A 21,340-nucleotide genomic window follows, 5' to 3' on the forward strand; every position below is an offset into this window, starting at 1 on the left:
TGCCAGAGGAATAGTGTCATTACATCAGCTTCCTTCAATAATCGAACTGAAGATCAAATTTTGCTACACCGGGCCCGGAAAGCAGCGAGGCAATGTTTTATCAAGGGTCGACGGATCTTGCTTGATTCCGTTGCTTGATTCCATTTGATAAATTCACTTGCCCAATCAGTCAATCAATGATCCGATAATTAGAGTGTGTTCATTATCAAAGGCTTTTTGTTTAGTGTGTTGTATTATTTTGTGCACGAAACAAATATGTTCTTCGAAGTCAGCTTTAGAAGCATCAACTAGCCACGAGCTACTCAAATCTTGCTCGGCACCCACAGAGGCTTCTTTTTCCCTGCAAATGCTTCTAACCCAATCTGCATATTCTCACCCTCGAACAATTGCTGATCATACCTCTGTGCAACAATCTGTGTAGCTCTTTCCACACTCCCTGTCTCCCATGCCTCTCTCAATCCCGCTCTCGATACGATAACCGCATCCGGGCTCAAAGCTGCTACTTTCCCTGCGAGCTCCATACTCTCCTTCAATACCGTCTCCGGAGATTGGGCGACTCTGTTAATTAGATTGTATGAAAGTGCTTCCTTGGCGGTAAGTTTCCGATTAGTCAATGCGATTTCTGTAGCTATTTGAAGTCCACAATTGCGCACTATGCGCGGAAGACCACCCGCTGCGGCGTAGAGGCCCACAGCTGCTTCAGGAAGACCAAATGTTGCCAACGGAGATGCAACGACTAGATCACTAACAGGTGTTAGTTTATACGTATCTCAGTATCCAAGAAGTAGCGGCTATAGTATACCAGTTTAAACATATTTCAAACCCCCCACCAAGCGCGAAACCATTGACTGCGGCAATAACGGGCTTCTTGCCCACTCGCCTACTGATACCACAAAATCCGCTGGGTGGATGCCTACGAGTCGACATTGGCGGAGGATCAATTTTAAATTTAGCTTGCTCGATTAAATCTTGGCCGGCGCAAAATGCTTTTTCTCCTGCTCCGGTAATAATGGCAACGCGCAAATCAGGGGAATTGTCAAACCAGGTGAGAATAGCATCAGCTTCCCAATGGGCAAAGCTGGGTATGGAGTTCATGGCTTGCGGACGATTAATAGTTATGAGGAGGATTTGAGGTGTTGGGTAGGTGAGGAGAAAAGAGGTGGTCTCGGGGGGTGCAGTTGGGGATGCCATGATTGATTTTGGTGAGATGTGTGATTTGGATAACTTGATGGACTTTGCTAAGTTTCTTTTCTCTTAATTGATGTAAATATGGTAGAGACGGAGTATGATTGAGAGGAGAGCATTAGTATGGGAAAGCAGAGTGGAGCTCCCCCGCAAATGAAGAACACATCCGAGCCGAGGTTTAGTCTGACTGGGAGCACGTGCCTTGTGACATCATGTGATCCATTGAGGAACATGCGACGAGAGAACAAAGTTGGTCTATTCTTTGGTCAATATTTAAGTGCTTTTTCCGCTCGAAATATATAATCTCAATATATGATACCTACCAAGATATTGGCAAGGAGCACCGTGGACAATGATTCAACTGCATTTCTGCTATCGATATCAGGTGATATACATGAAGTATGTATTGCAAGAACTTCCTCTACTCTTAGCTAGGAGTATTCTTGGGTGGTTACAACGATGAGAAATCTCACTATTCGTGTGGAGTCAGCGAACCGAGTTGCATAATCTGAATGGTGTTGTCCACCAGCTCACAACTAGATCCACCCAGAAGCTTTGGGTAGATGGACAAGATGAAGTAAGAACATGCACATTATTCTGAAACTAAGCCAATTCTAATATCTGAAACTCATATGATCACTTCAATCATTTCGACATTGTTGATTCCGGCTGGAAACCCTCATGGAAGCCTTCACTTCAAACTTGCGATTACTTAGCCATGTGCTGCAATCCCTAAAGAGGGGTATGAAATATGCAAAAGCAGGAGATACTGCCAAGTTCTACTCTCTAGTTGATTTGGGTCGTTTCTCATTACTTTTCCAGCAAGATTTTTGATCACAACTTGTATATGTCTGGAAAATTATCAAAAACTCTTAATTTCACATCGGGTGACCATACTTCGCCAGCTCATGATGGGTTCAGACACTCGTGTTGCCAGCAATAAGCCATTACATTGTTCAAGTGATTTTTTCTAATAAACGATTAGACTAAGTCGTTATTATAAACAAGTATTCCTATTCTTCGCTGACATTGTTAGGTGATATATCAGTGTTCGTTTACCCACAAGATTAAACTTCTTCACTTATAGTTTCCATCCTGTCAACTCGGGTTACTATATGATGTATCCGAAATCTTGGGTCATTGTGCGTTATATACAAAAGAACTTCTCCTATCCCCAAGTCCCTTTTGGTGGCCCAAAAATCTCCCCAGCGCCCACCTTTTTCTGCACTGCTGTCTCAAGGTAATCCATTGTATTCCCTGGTGCTCTATTTCCCCACCACTAAAATATAATTAGCCTTTCACTCCAGTCCAATATGACTGGGACTAGATCAACCCACATCAGGAAACCCCGTTCCGGTCAAATTCAAAGCTGCGATAATGACAATCGTGCAGATCGCCAATCCAGCATCTAGCCCCGCACTCGTGATATAATTGAACCGCATCCACCACCCTCTCCATCGATTCTTGATATATCTCTGGAAGATGAAACCATACAAACACCAACTTAAATAGTTTAATGGTGTAGCAGGTGGTAGTTCTGACATACCACCGAAGAATATCGGGGCGCTGAAAAATCGTACTTTCGACTTCGGAAATGCTCGTGCGAGGAAATATATGACGAAGGGAAGAAGTGCACCTGCTAACCAGAAATACTGAAGAGAGCCATAGATAGCTCCGGAGCTGAAGATACGTTGAGGACCAATCAGTCCAAAGATTACGCTGGCGTTAAAGAAGACTCTCGGACCAGGGCATGTAAAATTATTTTTCTGGCCGCTGGTGCATATACCTTCAATATGACCCAACGCCCACTCCAAAACACCTAATTGAACAAAGCAACTCCAAACAGTTGCTACCAACTGGCCCCAAAAGACTGGTCTCTGAGGGATCTTGAGGTAATGAGCGAGTTTCAGATCGGATAAGAAAGCATGTGCTTGGTTCATAGTAATGTATCCGTATGTTTTGAACAACATAAGAGCAATTGGACGACCGGGAAGCATATAACCCAGTACATATTCAGTGAAGACATTGAGACCGAGATGAATATTGGTGGTTGCATATATTATACCGATGGGAATGGTCCAAACTAGAGAAATGATGAGTGCGATGATTAATGCCCACCATGTCAGATGCGTAGGATATGCGCACACAGCTGCTAGGGCCATAGCCATCATCACGAGGAAGAAGACTATATACCACCATCCGGGTACGGGTTTATATTTTCGCATCATTTTGGTGTGATTATCGTCTAAACTTCCGCGGATTGCGCGAGCGAGTATCCACTGGGGAGTATGGTATTAACATGTGTAATACATTGCGCATAAAGATAAAGATAGAGAAGTTTGTACTTACAATTTCTTGGCCATGAAACAAAAGAGTATGGAATATTACCGCAGCAATAGCAGCAAAAGAAAGACCATACGTAAGACTAAAGGTAGTCGAAAGGAACAAGGGCGAGTATTCCTATGATGAAGTTAGTTTCCGCTTGCCCCTAGTAATTAAGCGAGAGAACACGCACCTTATATTTCTCAATATCGAGCGTGTACTCTGGAGTTAGGATCTTGGTAACATTGTAATGTTTACCAGTATTATCATAACTGTTAGAATCAGATATAGGCAACCATTCAGCATACCAATGCCCCGAGAAATGAACCCCAGCCGTCACAATCATAAACCAAAAGACAGTACCAATAGCCGTATTAGCAATGGCAAACCAAGGTGGAATAAGCGGGGACTGGAGGTTGTATCCTAATAAGCTAGTAAGCAAGCATTCCATCCATAAGAGCTCCAGATTCAGGGGTAATCACTCACCGGTAATCTGAGTCCAATCAAAAGTAATAGGGATAATAGAAATACCAGTCCAACCACCAAAAACCTGATTAAGAACAACATTGTTTGGTCGGATCCACGTAATGAAAGAGAAAACGCTCAAGAACTGTGCGATATAGCCTGGAAACCAATACCAGACAAAAGATCCGATGAAGACATAGAAGAAATATCTATATCTAGCTATGGACCAACCATTCGACTTGGCAGGATCTGTTTTGCTATGGTCATGTAAGGCATAAATGAAAGAAGTGCTAACGAGATTCTGCGGCCAGATCATAGATGCGGGCTCGACTAGAAACTTTCGCATCATACCTGCAATCCCAAACCCAATACATTGGGTGGAGAGTGCAAGTAAGATGTTAAAGCCCCAACCGAAATTTTGCCCATAGAATCCTCTCTGAGCAGTCAGTGTATCAGTAAAATATGCCACTCCTTGACCGAATGCAGCGTTGGCCATGATCACGATGAGACCATGTTCTTTCATGTTAAATTTTCCAGGGCTAAGATTCCACTTCACTCCAAAAGTGGTGTAGGTTCGGTCTGGGAATATCATGGCCCAACCTACTCCTAGAGGGTATGCGACCATTTGTACGATGATTGAAGTGATTGTTAAAGAAGGAGCTCGGAGTGAGAAAATGGAGTTCAGACCAGATGCAATGGTATTGAGAACTAATCCGATTACCCACGCTCGAATTGTGTTACATGGAAGATCTTCGTCATAATTTCTGACCGCTGCACGAACCTATTCTCAAGTTAATTGGTGTGACAGAATAAGAATCAGATCTTCTCACCTCAGGATATGGTGAGTTCTCGAAGACTTCATCGTATATTCTTCCTTCAGCATTGCCGTCTCGCCTATTGATGGCGTCATCGATTTCTTCTAGTTGATCTTGGCCTATATTCGGATCCCATCTATGAAGTTGCTCGAATGCGGTTAATTTGCGATTCGTTTCTGCCTCTTGTATGTCACGAGCAGTTGATACTGCGTCATCCTTCTCTTCTGACCTTCCAATGGTATCTGGTGGAGTGCGTGATTCTGCAATAGAGTCATCTTGTGAAGGAATACTGGCTGGAACGACAGGATTCCGAGCTCGGAATCTCTTTAAAACTCCAGCCATGATGTTATACCCGGAAAATATAGATCAGGCAAAAAAGCGTAACATGAAGAATATAATAGTAATGAATTTCAATTCAGAATGGAGGCACATATTTAAAAGAACTGCCTACACGCCACACACCCTCCTGACAAGCTATATCAGAACATACCCCCTCTACGATGCAAGATAACAAGTGATAACAATTATTTTCATGTATCCAACAAGAAAACCACAAAGGCCCGCTATTCAAAACCACGATAGGCAGGTATTCCCATTTCACACCCTTGACAATAGGAAAACATCCAACTGCCGTGCAATATTGTACAGACGTTGTACCTGACCATTAACCAATCAGAGCACAATATTTTCTGCGTATCGAGTATGACCCCGCATGTTCAACCAGGTGGACGATAAGAGCTTATTTATCGAGAATTGATTATCTTTAGAGGGCCAATCGAGAATGATGTGCAGTAAAATTATACCGGATGTTTGTAAGTGTAGAAGTCATAAAGTATATCTAGACTGTTTCGACGGGTTGTATTCTCAGTCGACCCACCACGGCTAGTACGGCATGCTTGATTACTGTGTGGAGACGATGAGCCGAGTTCTTTGCCGACATCCTCTCTGATGTTAAAAGTCTCTTTTGGTCCAATCACTCAACTTTGGGTAATCTGTTTTAGTAGTTCTGAAGGAGACGAAAGAACATGGATCAAAGATTTGTTCTATATATCCGTCGTACTTCAATTTCTACCCCCGCTTTCGCACTCAATCTATCGAGATCCAGTCGCATAGTGCGATCAAGTTTGTATACATCTCGGGTTGGAGTAGAGTCAAATTCCTGATAGTCATACGTCAGCAGAAGACGAATGCTTTGAAGATGAGGTGTTGAGGTTTCCCAAGCAGCCAACCAAGATTGAATTGCTGTGACTACAACGTGATAATGAACACGGTTTCGCCATTCTAGTTCTTTATCATCGGTGAGAGTGAGAACCTCGATATTTTTAGGTACAATCCTTTCAAATTGTAAAGTCCGGCCAGATCGAGGAAGATAGCGAAGTCCATGCCCCGGGCTTGAAACAGATCCAAGCAGAAATTCTAAATTAATCTCAAATCTCCTCAAAAGGTCGAAATTTACAAGCGCGCCTAATGAACCTGCACATTGGATCCGAGAAGAATACGCATTAACCACTTCATTTTCCGCGGAGATGGTGAGATCACTCAAGGTGTTCCGAACGAATGACAATGCACCCATGATAACGTCGTATCGGATCGTAGTTTCAGAGTTTTCATAGTGATGCCATCTCCAGCGCAGAACCTTGAGTCTAGTCGTAACACTTAGGATTTGGTAAAGTACCCCAGCATTTACCAAATCAAGATCTAGTACCGTAACGGTTGATGCTACGGGCTGTGAACTTAGACGCCAGCCGTAATCTGCTGCAGGCTCTATTGCAGCTGATAGACAAACAATGTTTGGTAAAGAGAAGAACGAAAAGATATCTTCTGGGTTCAAAGTTCCGCCTCTAAATCGACCTATGGTGGTCCGTTTGAAAGTCACATGTTGAAGTCGTTGAGAAGAGGCAATTCCACAATTGCCATCTTGGGAGACAGTCGATCTGAGAACCAAGCCAAAGATTTCATTTCCATGCATGAAATTTGGATTCAATTGAAAGTAAATCAGATTCGGGAGTTTACACAGTAAGATAGCCACGAACGCGTCCATATTTCTGTTGCGCAATTCGCTGATCCAACTATCTCTATAATCAATTTTGAAGGTCTTGATGACTTCAATCAGTTGTTCGAGGTCAGCTTCATCTACGGTGAGTCTAATATCACGAATTGCGGCAACGCTACGCATGGATTCGCCACCGGTTCTACCGAGCGTGAGACCTGTTACACAAAGCGCTAGGTCGGGTCTCGAGAGTACATTTTTGATGAGTGAGATGATTCGGGGCGGTCTCGAATGTTTCCTCCAATTCAATTGAATTTCAGAGTACATAAATGGCTCCGCAATCCTATTCAAAATCTTGCATGTCCAGAATAAACCGTAGAAATCTTTGGGAGAGAGAGACTGAAAGATCATGCAATGCACTTCGGTGGGACAACGAAGGAACCCAGGAGCTAGGATGGCAGCTTTCATGTCTAGAGTTGGAGGCCTTGATGAAGATGTTGCTTTGACGAAGACGAGTGTGAGATTAAGCTGTTTTGACAGAGAGAGGTCCAGCGATGAATTTCGTGCTGGGGATGTAATGCTGATATCGTAATTCGCAAATAAACTTAGTTTAAATGTACAATAACCCTGCAGATAGAATACATTCCATTAGTATATTGCTGTTCTGGAAGGCGCGCTTATCTAGACGGTTACAGTATTTGAAGCTATGAAACTACCAAACTATTCTTTCAAATGGAAGGTGTTACTCATATTCGATTCGGACTAAAATACGCAGCAATCACCTTCCCACCATAAATTTGATGTTTCGATCTTCTCTGAAAGTGAGAACTCATTTTAAGAATTCAACAATACGAACTAAGCAGACGGCTTTGATTGTCTGCCCGTCATGTTAGACATGATAGATGTTTTAGGGAAGAACAACCTCTCAAAGAATTTCCGTAGCCTCACATAATATTTACTAATCCTTACCAAACAAGAAAGGTTTGTCCAGAATAGTATATGTTCTCATGCAGAACATACCTTAAAACTCTGTCAGCTCAAGAGCTGTATAGCAGGCATATCGAAGGACGAAAAGATTAACACATGTCCGGGATTACTGTCCGACTACCAAAAGTTTTTCACATTTTGACCTTCAATTGCTTTCAACTACTGAACCGTTCTTGGATTTCTTGCATTCCCTCTAAATGTCAACTACATTCAGAAATTGAAAATCCTAGATTTCTGGGTCACAGTCTTCACTATTAGACACTCGCAGTTTCAACGATAGTAGCGGTTACATTGAGAAAACACATTTCGTAAGAAGTTATCCAGAAATATGTAGTGAACAAGATCGAAGAAATTTTGATTTCGGATATTTGTTATACAAAGGAGACACTATGACTAGTCTGGTATGTGACAGCTTTCCTGAGGTATTGGAAGATTAATATAAGCAACAGGACCGTGACTGTGGTTGAAGGACTAGAGACATGAATGATAATGGACCTTTCCTTCAAAAATTCATGTAAAGTTTGAAGCCACCAGTGGGTGCATGGACTGACGGGACACTTCCCAATTTTCAATATTTTTCATAAATCCATTCTTCAATTGTTTCATATCAGAATCTGTATTTTGATTATTTTCTTTTTATTCAAGAATTATAACCGATTTTAAAATAAATGGTTCAATATATCAAAAGATATTTACAAGTTTATTTTTGTACTGTCCCGTGAGTCCGTACACCCACTGGTGAGCCTTCTTTGATTGTTCACTGGTAATTGACTTACTGAAATTTTTTACCAGATGATATCAGGAGAACCAATTCACAAACGAATTGCTTCAAGATCAAAATTCTCATTCAAGGAAATCGCGACAGAAATACCCCGTGTTGAGCCCGTTGGGGGTCTTATAGAACCGCGAGAAATAAACTAATCAAGAAGTATCGCTGATATCAAACGGCAAGCAATGCTCAATGCCACCAATCGCCATCTTCCTAACTGATGATAGACACTCCGCTGCTCAATTTCGAAGAAATATTCTTCTCCTAAAGATGTAATTCATTCTAAATGAATGTCACGCACAACTATCACATAGCGAAACCTCTTCTCCTATTCCGTTTGATCGCTCGACCACAGTTGATACGCGCATACATTCCTCTCCATACATACCATTGTCCAAGAAGTTCCAAGAGATTAAAATTTAAAGATCGACTATAACCGCTACTTATGGTTACTGTGGAAAGAAGTTTAGGAAAGGTATTTACAGTATGGTATTCCATGTTGATGTCACGTATGCATCTTTCTGCAAATGATTCTGTAGGGTAGAAGAGGAAGAGAATTATCGACTTTGATGTCACAGACTGATTTAACGCGTTTGAATTCCTTGCTCGAAGGTGATGCTATTGAATATACTATGATACCTATTTCAAGAAGAATGGTATCTCCTAGGTCATGTGGAAGTCTTCAGGTTTCTATAAAGGGGTACAGTTTCGAAAGCAAAAATAACAACAATTAGTACCACTCATAACTGATAGCAAGCCCTACAATAAAGATCATCTCCATCCTTCCAGATCTCCATTCCCCTGACTCGCAACGCTGCCCAAGTACGTCATATGTAGTTACCACCCAGCGACTCCACAACCCATCATCGTATATAGAGTTTAGCAGCAGAACCTCAAGACTCCACTCCCCATCCATCAACCTCAACATCAAATGCTATATTTACAAAGTAAAGCAGGGGCAAGACACTAACTAAATATCCGCAACCTACTAGCCGTCGAACAAATAGAAGAGAAGCAGCGGGATGAAACAAAACAAAGTTTGGACAAAAGCAAGGAAGATAGAAAACTTTATTCTGGAAAGATAGATAGATAGATAGCGAGATAGGTAGTCAGATAGAGGAATGTAAGACAGTGAACATCAAAGCGCGATAAGGGAACCAGAACTCTCTTTTTAATCTCCCTTTTGTATCATGTATGGAATCGCAGCAGTATGTGACTAGTTACTTCCCCGCAGATTAGATATCTCCCTTTGCGTACGATGTATTTAGAAAATTCCCTTGCGAAAACTAGAAGGAAGTGGAGATGGTATGGAAAAGGGGGTGAGCCTTTCCCCTCCAGAATTCTCGATAGCTAGGTAACCGATATCCCTACATCGTGCACGCCCCTATATCGTGCACACTTTTATTTCTTTTAAAAAAGATATTCTAAATTCAATATATAATTAATCAATCATTGAGTTCTATTAATAATTATATATAATATATTATATTACTATTTATTTCTTATAAAGTAATCAAAATATAAAAATAATTATTATATATAATATAATTTCAATATTAAAATTATTAATACAAAAATATTATATATTAATTTATTTATTAATAGAAATAACGAAAATTGATTTTCAATTTCTTTTTTATAAATTTGAATATATTTTAACATAAAGAAATAAAAAAATCAAGTTTTTATATTATAAGTTTGATATTATATCAATATATTATTTAAGTTTTCATAAATAATCTTTTTTTTTAAAAAAAATTGATTATAAATCAAGTATTTTATAATAATTTTTAATTTTTTTCAATTATATAATAGTTATTAAGAGATTAATTTTGATTAGAAAACTAAAATAACTATATTTTATTATAAATATATAGATATATTATCAATTTATTAAAAAAATTATAAAATTAAATATTAGGATTATATAATTAATAATAAGATATTTCAAAAAAGATTTTTTTAAAAAATTTTAAAAACGGAATTAATTTGAATATTAATAAAAAATAGAATATATTATAATATTAAATTATAATTATATTTAATCTGTAAAATTATTAGAAATATTATAAAATTTGAGGATTTTTTTTAAAAAAATAAATTCTTTTAAAAAATAGATTTATAATATCTTTTAGTTTTTTTTAAAAAAAATAATAGATTTATTTATTGACAAATTAGAATATTTTTATTTCATTTCTTTATTTTTTCGTTTGATATATTAATTTATAATATAATAAGTTATAGTTTTTTAATTATTTATTATTTTTTTATAATTTTATTATTATTATATTATATATTTTCTAATATATAAAAATTCTATTTTCTAATTAAAATCCAATAATAATTTCAAATTCTTAAAATCTATAAAAAAACATTTTAAAATATTTTAAAAAGAATTTTTAAATTCTTTTTATTTTTTTGAATATTATACATATTTTTGAAATTATATTTAAAACTTAATTTTTTATATTTTTCAGAATTCCAAGCTTTTTTTCAATAATAATAATATAAATTAATTTAAAAAACTTTATTTTTAATAATATAAATTTATTCTAATATAAATTTTTATTAAATTATTAATATTTTAAAATATTATTTTTTAAAATCAATTAATATTCTATTTGATATTTCAAATTTATCAAAAACTTATTATTATATTTAGCTAATCTTCAATCTGTTTTTTATAAATTTTAATATTATTATAAACAGTTTTGGATTTATAATCAATTTTTAATTCAATAAATTAAAGCGTGCAAGATACAGGGTCGTGCACGATGCAGGGATATCGGTTACCTAGGTATGTACCGAAGATATACGATAGCTCCATCTTCCAGAAGGAAAGATATGTCTCTTATCAGCGGAACGATGTATCCGTCCCTTGATGCTTACCTCCAGAACACAACCATCCAATCCTCACATATATCTAATCCTCTCGGCCAAGAAGCTGCCAAAGAATTCGGATGCGGATAAACTGATCCGGAGGGTAGCCGAGCGGGAACGGGTTGCTGACCGGTATTCATATTTGACATCAATATCACATCATAGCGATAACTTCGCATGACCGCACGAACATGATACGATGGTATATACACATATAGCTCTAGCAGATGTGATACACACTTGAGGATGGATTGAAGTGTAATTTTTACAGTTCTACGGATGAGGAGGAGAAATGGATATGTGGATGATTATTCATCTACGCACAACAGCCTCTACCCAAACCATATTCTCGGGACGGTTATTTCTGTGATCGGTAAATGTTCGTGCGTGCGCTCCAGAGTTCAAAGAGGGAATCAACGGAGTGGGCAATATAGAGATTGAACTCGGTGATGGGCGACTATGACAAGGCTCAGGTAAGATTCTATTTCTGAGAGTCCGTGTGGGTGTGCGTGTGCATGTAGATGTGGATGTAGAGTACCTAGAGCGCAAATCCATCTATTCGCAATACGTACATACTCTGTTTCTGGGATATACATCATTAATCATCCTTACCTGCCGTCGTACATATGCTGTACCCATCAGCAAATGCAAACTTTCCTTCGCTTTCCTTCCTTTACAACTCCCTCCAATAATTAGCCACACAATTTCCAAACCTGCCACCCATACCCAAGAAATCGGGAGGGATCAAGGAACTTATATCGATCAATATTCCATGCCACCCACCCATCCATCGACACTTCGCGAACCAAATAATCCTGCGGCGTGGATATTCGTGCATACCCCATCCTGACCATCTATATCACTGCTTATTATATACCTCTCTACCTACCTATCACCTACATATTCGTACGCCTTAGATTTCTCACCGACTTTATCTTCTTTCGGGCTTTTGTACGGGTATTTCCTTCGTATCTTGGTGTTGGGATTTGGGATTTGGGATTGAGAGCTGGTATTGCTGCGGTGAAGGGGTTGGGAGGATAGAGATAGGGATTTCGATGGGAGGGAGGAAGGTGTATGGATCGGGGTTATGATAGATGTAGGAATGAGCCGAGGAAACGAAATGAGGTGAGTCTGACATTAGGACAGCGATAAAAATGTATTCAGGGGAGTTGAGTATGAGGTATGGAATCGAGAGGATGGGGTGAGATGTAGATAAGATATGATAGGAATGGGATGACGGCATGATATCTAGGTATCTATAGATACGTATTGGCCGAGCAGCCGGCGAGACAATATTACTTTTTGATAGTAATTGACCTGATCTGGGATTTTGATGATAGGGAGATACCTGGTATAGTGAGGATACTTGGAGATGGATTTTGCTTGGATTCTTTTGACATCAATGTTACCGATGAAACTGGAGAACTGCTTCATCAGCCAACACAAGACGATATAATTACTTACTCACACTCCACCATCTCCAGTAATAAATCCAAGCACCTTTCCATCCAACAAATCGAGCGTCCCAATCCCCAGCGACCCTATGCGTGCGTACTATAGAAATGAAATTGATACAAACAACATAAAGCTGTCCTTCCATCTGTCTATATGGAGCCATCAAATCCATTTGCGTGACCATGATGAATCTATTCGCGGCACAACAAAAGCGGTAAGATCAATTCTTCTTTCTAGGTACCTACTATTATCCCATTATCCATACCTTCATTTCATAGATGTGATTATCATCATATCGATTTGAATTTGATATGAGTATAATGTTACATATATACATACCCCTATCGATATAAGCTCAAGCTAAGCTAAGCGGATGATGATGCAGTGCCGATCTAGATATTGTATGGAAGGCTGAATACGCGCAGCATTATTTGTACACCTATTCACTGTTTGTCTGTGCAAAAGGAGAAGGAGAAGAAGAAGAAGAAGAAGAAGGGGAGAGGGGGGTTCGTGTCTCGATTGGGAATTGTTGGGGGTTTGTTGTACAGCAGGAGAGGGGAATGGATGGATGAGGGCGTCGTGTGTGGTGTGCTGTGTGCTGTGTTTTGCTGCAGTATCTACCTGATGACTTGATGACTTGGATCATGGATGGAGAGATGGAGTGAAAGAAGGATTTTGGGGGGTGGGGGGAAAGGGAATTTTGAGTTTTATTGATGCTTGATTTCTGTGATCTGTGATTTGTGATTTTTGAGGGATGTTTGCACGGAATAAAAAAGATTATAATATTATTATTTTGTTTCGTATTAATCCTTCTTTATTAGTGTACTTTGTAGTATGAATACAAAAGTTAGTAGCACCTCTAAATATGCATATGGTTTGTCTTCCCCGGACATCAGAAGATGTGAGTCAGAATGTCGTTTAAAGTACTAGTTAGTACAGTACTAGGTATGATATCTGATTGATGATCTGGAGGTCGATGTTTGCGGAATCTAGCAGGTGGCAGGCAGATGGCAGACGTAACTAATAAAGGTGTCAAGATATCATTATCGATAGAGATTTCGATTCGATAAGATTACCCATACAAATGGTCCGAGAACACCAAGAACCTAGAATCCCTCAATGCCTACTATATCTGAACTCTGAACCCACCGGACTGTATCATCAAAACTTCAAAAGTACCTAGGTATTTCTGACAATATCATCCATCCATACTAGCTGAGGCTGGACGAATCATGAAAGGGCCGAGAGAAGAAGGCAAAGGCTGACGAACGGAAATGATGACCTCCTTGGCGTATACGCAAGTAATTTGAAGTAAACCATTCTAAGACTCCGTCATGGTAACGCATTCTAATACATTTCTGTAACCCATCTCGTAACGATTGTACCTAGGTACAATATAACTATTCTAACTGGTTCCCTCCCCTTTGCGCACTTGGCTCTTTGAGGAAAGACAGCTCCATCAATCTGTGAAAGTGTTACCAAATAATACTCCATATTTACCTAATTGTTGATGGTGCTCGGGGAGAAAAACTCTCCACATTATGTACGGAGTATGCGTTTCTGTGCTCTGTACCCATGTTGCCGTTTCAATTTATTCAAATTCTCTTTCTTCGCGGCCCGGCTCGATCTTTGAAAAGGTATTTTAGATTTTAGATCGTTTTAAGTGGTGTTGATGGAGGAGTTGAACTTACTCGTATGTATCTTGCACACTCATTCGGATTCCGTAGTGTATGAGCTTTGAAGAAGCCAGAAACTTACTCTTGGTATCTAAACTCCTCTAGTTTTTATCGGAGTTACTTGCGCTAGGTGAGGGTCTTTTTTTCCTAAAGCCTTCCTTGCTCATTTTCGTGTTGACTTTTTCTGATTAATTTGGAGGAGGGGGGAAACGAGGAATTTCCCTATTGTGATGTGTGGATGGAAGGAAAGGAATGGAGTAGAGAGGCGAGAGAGGCAGAAAAATTCTATTCATATCCCGATCCATCATACAGGAAAGAATTATTTGCATGGCCATCAAGCACAGATGTGTATGCACTTTGAATATTGGAATTTGCCTAGCAACCAATGACCATAGATATATATTCATTGAACCTGGCATGGATAAGAAATTATGAGGACATCACTTGCAGAGGACCTAATCAAAAAGCTTATGAGAATGTTAGAACGCTTTGCCAAGTAAAATGGAAGCAAGTGCAGTCAGTGTGCACAAGCACAAGCACGTACAAGCCTATAAGGCGAGGCAAGGTGAGGGAACTAAGGAACTAAAGATTAGAAAAGAGGATGGTCGGTTTCTTTAAATGGATCTGAATTTGAAGTGTGATCAAGGAAAAACCTGGAATATATGAAGTGATAAGTCTCGATGGGGAGGCCAGTTGTTGTCTTCCCCCCCCTCTCTATTTTTGTGTGTAGTATTAGAGTAACAAATCTTGATTGTTTGACTCCCTCCTGGGTTTATATTGCTTGACCGCTTATTCCAGAAATTCCTGCTTGATATCGAGGTAGATGGAAGGCATATGGGTATGGATGAGGTAGTTTGCGGAGAGGGAGTAGCTGTTTGAATGGTATCCTCAGTAGTCAGTCAAATTCAAAGAAATGATATATATACCCGGTGATCAACAATATAGTTGAATATAATCTATACCAGAGCGTCTAGTCCAAGTTTAAGATAGATCATCGGACTTGAGGCTAAATAATAAGATGAAAGGTTAAAACTTCCAAGATACTAGGCGTGCTAGCTCGCTAGGTAGCTCCTAGAACTAAATGTCTGCTTATGTACGTACTAGGGAGTAGCAAGCTTTACCATTTTACAAAGAATCTATCCAGCTATCTACCTTCATAGAATCCTAGATGGTTTGGCTTTCTCATCTACACCTGCCTCCCTAGTACTCAAAAGAGAATAATTCCCGGAAAGGCAAGATTCATAGAGAGATCCACCACACCACCATACCATACCACCCTTCCTTAGACCGACCCATATATCATCCATACCCATAGACCCATAGACCCATAGACCCATAGACCGAGAATCACCCCATATACCATATCTACTAACGTTAACAGAAACGGGAATCATCTTTCAAAGACATCCATCTGAATCAAAATCTGAATCGGATTTGGATTCATCAAACCCTTTAACCGGAAGACTTCGAACATCTTTCGGTCTCTCCCATACACTTACATATACTTCTTCTATTCTATATATCCTCATTTTTTTGGTTGTATCTGAGTATTGAGCCTAGGCAGGTATTCAGTCATACCTAGTACCTACCTAGCTACTCTGCCCACCAACCTACCTACCGCTACTCCAAATTTCTTTCTTACATTATTAAAATCATTTTGAGGGATAAGATGGTTAAAATGATGAAGAATTGATTTGAGAAATCCAGAGAAATCATTGAAAATTCTTTGATTTAAATTTTGGAGTGAATCTCAACACATTACTCATCAAACAACACACTTACACGACACACACACGATATCGATTCACTTCTCATTCACATTCTCATTCCTATCACAGGTTACACCATCGACCACCAAAAGACACGACCACGACCACGATCACGATCACAATCATTTCTACGCATTCACCATCTTGTTACTCCTCACTCGGCTCAATATTCTCATTCTAATTCGTCTTCATTTCGCGTCACCTTTACGGAATTAATAATACCTCAACCATCATACAATTCAACACAATACCTATCCCAAGTCATTTTCTTTTCCGTCGCGACAATGGCCATTCCGAAGCAGCAGTATCGTCATGCCTTCTGCTAAACTCAACTCTCTCAACCCCCAAAAGTCGACAGAATTCAAAAAGATAAAAACACAACCTAGCCATTTAAATACATTCGAGTCCCTTCCAAGATGTCTCTACTAGGGAAATTGTTCTCTAGTACACCATCTGCTGGACCAACCACTTCAAGATCTTCCAATCCTCTGGATTCAAATTTGGAGGATCATTTTACCTACAATTTACTCTTCCCAGATGCCGAAGCTTTGTGTCACAAAGATCAACTCTTCCCATTCTCATCGGGCACCGTACTTGCGCCTGCAAATGCGCATACTTTTGACGTTAATGGAGAAATCGATTTAGAAATGCGCGATGTGCGAGTAATTATCATGCAGGAAGCTACATCGACTTCTGGAACTCCATACGTATTATACGATAGCCACACACCTCCGCCAACTTCTCCACCTCTTGAAAGACAAAATTCAAATGGCTCAGCGTTCTCTACAAGGTCCGAGAACCGGCGATCAGTCCCTCCACCACGAAAGACATCTGTAGGACAAAATTCAAGACCGGTCGTTATACAACAAGAAACTACAACTGCTAGAGGTTTTGGCGGCGCATTCGATCGGAGATCAACACATAAATCACACTTAAGTTATACAGAAACTGAAGGCCAGCGTTCGCTGAGGGAATACAAAGAGGAGGTTACAACTATCTCAAATTGCATATTTGGAAATTCCGATGTTTTGGCATACAAAGGGACTGGCACAAAGGTTCACATCTTGCCATCGGAGTCAAGATCCTTTGTAGGACCTAGTTCTTACGCTGCAGATGGCTCTTTTGGAAGATCAAGTATGCGAGGTAGTAAATTGGCACAATCTTTCACTTTAGAAAATGTTGTAGGTCCTACTCCAGCTGGGTTTTCAACAAATGCATCTTCAAGGGGACAAGATAGAAAAAAGGTTCTCATTACGCGCATGTTTCCAGTGCCTCTACCAAATGATGATGTCGAAGTTCAAACACCAATTGCAGGACCAGACAAGGATGGATATCCATTTCCAAAAGTTAGTGTTGCTGGCACTCCTGAAAAGAAGCCTCAACCAAAACAAAAACGAACTCCCATGTATGCGGTCGGTTTGATAGTCCATTTACCAGCTTCACCACCTCGTGCACCTTCAGTCCCAAACTCTCGATCTAGCTTTCGCGCATCAAGTTCCTACAATGAACAGGATTCATTTCCATCATCTTTCAGTTCCACAAAACGTGCAGGTTGGACTATGCTTGGTTCTGGTTATGGCATCGACTCTTTGGAATCTTCGATTCACAGTGATGTGGATGATCGAATTGATATGGTTACTCAACATTGGGACATCATCACTCGAACTCTCACTCATCTCCAAGCAGTTGCAACTGAATCTTTGGTGTGCCTTCTTCGACAAGCCGATATCAGTTCCCCTGGACCTCGTCGCGAATCACACTCTCGAGCCCCTTCGGCTAGTGTATCAATCGCTGGTAGAAGAGTGGAGGACGCTAAGCCATTCAAATTACCAAAGACGAACGCCAAATTAGTGCAGCTCAGTCAAAATTGCTTGGTACAGATTCACAAAATACATAAAGAAGTTGATGCTTCACGCCAAAGGATTGTAAGTGGCATCAAAGGTCTTCAGGTGATTACTGGTCAAGGTCGATGGGGAATTTGGCGTGAAGAAGCAAGGTTGGCTGAGAGGTGGGCTGGCGGAAAGGATAAGGGATTTTTCTTCTTTAACATACTCACTGGGTTTTTGGGTAATCACACTGAATGGTTACAAGCATTGGGACCTAGTTGGTATCGTCGAAGACACTATCAAATTCAAAGATCACACAAAGATGAAGATATACCTCTTCCCGCGCGAACCATCATTGTTTCCAACGATAAAATGGCAGCAAGACGATTGATCTTTTTGCTTTCTGCTTTTCTGCCCGCGGGTCCACAAATTACATCCCGGGCTCATCGGCCAAGCACTTCAATATCTTTGGGTGGATGCTCACAATCTCCTCCATCTTATATCATACCTATCTTGAGGGAAGAATCACTTCGCCGCAAGATCAACAAACGCTCGAGTACATCACGGACCGCGCACCTACGATCTGTGAGCTTTCCCGCTCAATCCGCTCAAACTTCCCAGCCTTTTAAACCTCTATCGGAACAACCTAGTGGCCTTGGAATTACAGTTCATGATGGTCAACAACGCGATAGAGCTTCATCCGATATGTCCCAAATCAAAACAGCGAATTTGCCAATTCCCGGTAGTGATGGGGGAACTCGAAAGAGCAGCACTGCAACAACAAGGACTGCTACACCAATCACAACGGTTCCACATTTTTCCACAAGAGCTCCAGTTAGAGGAACTGGTCCTATACCTAGGCCAGGAAGCAGTGGTAGTCTTGCAGCTGACGATCTACTTCGATCTCTGAAGAGAGGTGAAAGCTCAGGTCAATACAGCAACGTAAGCAACGATTCCCAAGGTCAGAATTCAAGATGGGGCAGCATGATCAGTGGTTTCTGGAGTACGAAAAGAAGGCCATCTACAACCAACACGTCGGCGACATCAATGGATGAAGTCGAAATCAATGATCCTTACTACAGAGACATCACTTCACAACCTCGTGGTAAATTATCAGATACCGCCGAGGTTGAAGCTCCTTTAACAAAGTCGAAAGTCCAACAAGAGCGCGAGCTGAGGAATTCGGAATCCGGAAGTACCGAAACCGCCAGAGCAATCGAGCAAAGATCGGAGCAACAAGACGATGAAATCAATGAGCAAATGATTCAAACACCAGAGCGAATACCAGATCCTTCTGGAGCTTATGAGTCACCAGTCAAAACTACAATTGCTGATGATGGTGCGATTGAAATTGATGTTCCTCTTCCTGATTATTTGGCTTTCGAGACGGCTGTCAGCTCGCCATCAAGCAGTGGATATCTGTCCACGCCTGGTCTGGGAAATGGTCTCGAAGGATTTGAACATTACTCACGTGCGGGGCCTGATTCAGACACTACAATAAATGTCGGTGGCTACCTATCACGTTATCACCCAGACTTTGCGTTACAAGCAGTACCTTCACATTCGGATCTCATTACTGAAATCAAGGAATCAATGAGAGCAGAGCCTACACCTGTCATTACATCGACACCCCATGCAGAAGATGGTCGTGCTGATCGATGGGTCGATATCTCTAGCGCATTGGTAGCTGATACCACCAATTTCACAATTACTCATATCCGTTACAGACGTCTTGTGAAGCTTAAGGAGAATGTGGATCCTACAACTCCAGCTATCCCCGCTTCATTAGAATCAAAATATGGAAACGTTTACTCTACCGTACTACTTACGCCATCTCTTGAAGTGTATGACGATCACGAAGATCAGTTTATCGAAGATCAATTAGTCAGCATGGATGAAACATTGATTGAAGCTGTTGAGAGAATTATTGCTCAATCAGGCCAAGCTTCTAAGCAATCATCAGCATGTTCATCCAGATCTACAAGCAGAAGACCTCTTATTGGAAGAGAAAGATCTAACTCAGATACCAAGACTGTACCTGAGGTTAGGACGAATCTCGAGGTTCCAAGAAATGAGTGCAAGAAAATGGTTCTTAGTGCTCTAGAAGAAATCGTAAAAGAAGTAGCAGAGAGTCGAGAAGAGGCTGTTGGAAACCACAGATTAGAGGGCAGAGAGAAAGAAAGTTTCTTGAGGGAAGGAGTCAGAACTTGGTTAGGAACTGTGGAGACTGTGGAATAATCACCATGACGGAGAGATTCATGGCATTGCTTTTTTTTTTCTTCAAATTTTTTTCTTCACGTTTGTACTAACAACACAACTAAATTAACGGCCAACATCATACGGTTCTCAACGATACCCAACAGTCAATGTACCACCAATACCAAACATTAAACATGGAGTCTCCTTTTTTATTAGAATTTTAGCGTTGGCGTTTGGAGGAAGAAATCTTGCTACGATTGGACAGGGCGAAAGCTCGACATGGCAACATTTGCTTTTTTGGCTCACAATTCTTCCATGTGAGCAAGCATTTTAGGTATTTCTGCGATTATACCATTTGCATTTTAGGGAGAATGGTTGGGTGGGTTATTATACATTGGGGTCTGGAATGGGTTGGGAATTTCTTTACTCGGATGGGGTATACAAGGATGACTGGATGGACATGATATGGATTTGGTTTCATCGAGGAGTTTTAATGATCGAGGGAGGATATGATGAGAGATGAGGATTACTTTCGCACGAATGCGAAGAACGGACGATGGACGATGGGCATGATATTGTGGCAATAGTTATGCAACGAATAGAAGCAGAGAATATTATGGAATGGATAGAATAACTCTTAGGTCGTTCTGGATACTTCGATGCTCATCTTTTGGTTATTTTTACTTTTGTGGGGTGGAGAAAACTTGCTCTGAATCTTACAATTTGCATTTGCTACTATCTGCAATGGCGTGGTGGGCTGTGCACGTGTGCATTTGCATATATGTTTGATGATGAAGCGAATTATCCGTCCGAAATACTACCATGGCGGATGAGTGGAGAAGGTGGAGACATTCTAAGTAGGGGTCCTTTGTGGTCGGTGCGGTGATTGGAGAGGCGGGGTGGAGAGGGTTTTTTTAGAGGCACATGTGCTGTGGAGTGGAGATCTATGGTTGGTTGTCATGCACCGACTTGACATGGCATGGATGAATGAAGATTTACCTA

The 21,340-nt window shown here is 40.3% G+C and overlaps 4 protein-coding genes across 4 annotated transcripts; 1 reads left to right on the top strand and 3 right to left on the bottom strand.

Moving 5' to 3' along the window:
• Positions 1-302: 302 nt before the first annotated feature.
• On the bottom strand, positions 303-1,191 carry EAE97_004790 (uncharacterized protein; the record flags this gene model as incomplete). Its single annotated transcript, XM_038875302.1, has 2 exons — positions 303-744; positions 803-1,191. 2 exons carry the CDS (start codon positions 1,189-1,191, stop codon positions 303-305), a joined length of 831 nt encoding a protein of 276 aa, XP_038733659.1.
• A 1,162-nt stretch (positions 1,192-2,353) lies between these two features.
• On the bottom strand, positions 2,354-5,129 carry EAE97_004791 (uncharacterized protein; the record flags this gene model as incomplete). Its single annotated transcript, XM_038875303.1, has 6 exons — positions 2,354-2,464; positions 2,523-3,464; positions 3,535-3,645; positions 3,701-3,930; positions 3,994-4,753; positions 4,803-5,129. 6 exons carry the CDS (start codon positions 5,127-5,129, stop codon positions 2,354-2,356), a joined length of 2,481 nt encoding a protein of 826 aa, XP_038733660.1.
• Positions 5,130-5,817: 688 nt separating this feature from the next.
• Positions 5,818-7,245, bottom strand: EAE97_004792 (uncharacterized protein; the record flags this gene model as incomplete). Its single annotated transcript, XM_038875304.1, has 1 exon — positions 5,818-7,245. One exon carries the CDS (start codon positions 7,243-7,245, stop codon positions 5,818-5,820), a length of 1,428 nt encoding a protein of 475 aa, XP_038733661.1.
• Positions 7,246-16,729: 9,484 nt separating this feature from the next.
• EAE97_004793 (uncharacterized protein) lies at positions 16,730-20,377 on the top strand (the record flags this gene model as incomplete). Its single annotated transcript, XM_038875305.1, has 1 exon — positions 16,730-20,377. One exon carries the CDS (start codon positions 16,730-16,732, stop codon positions 20,375-20,377), a length of 3,648 nt encoding a protein of 1,215 aa, XP_038733662.1.
• Positions 20,378-21,340: the final 963 nt, after the last annotated feature.

This window comes from Botrytis byssoidea, assembly GCF_014898295.1.
Source record: "Botrytis byssoidea strain MUCL 94 chromosome Unknown BBYS_008, whole genome shotgun sequence".
In the NCBI taxonomy this organism is placed as follows: domain Eukaryota; kingdom Fungi; phylum Ascomycota; class Leotiomycetes; order Helotiales; family Sclerotiniaceae; genus Botrytis; species Botrytis byssoidea.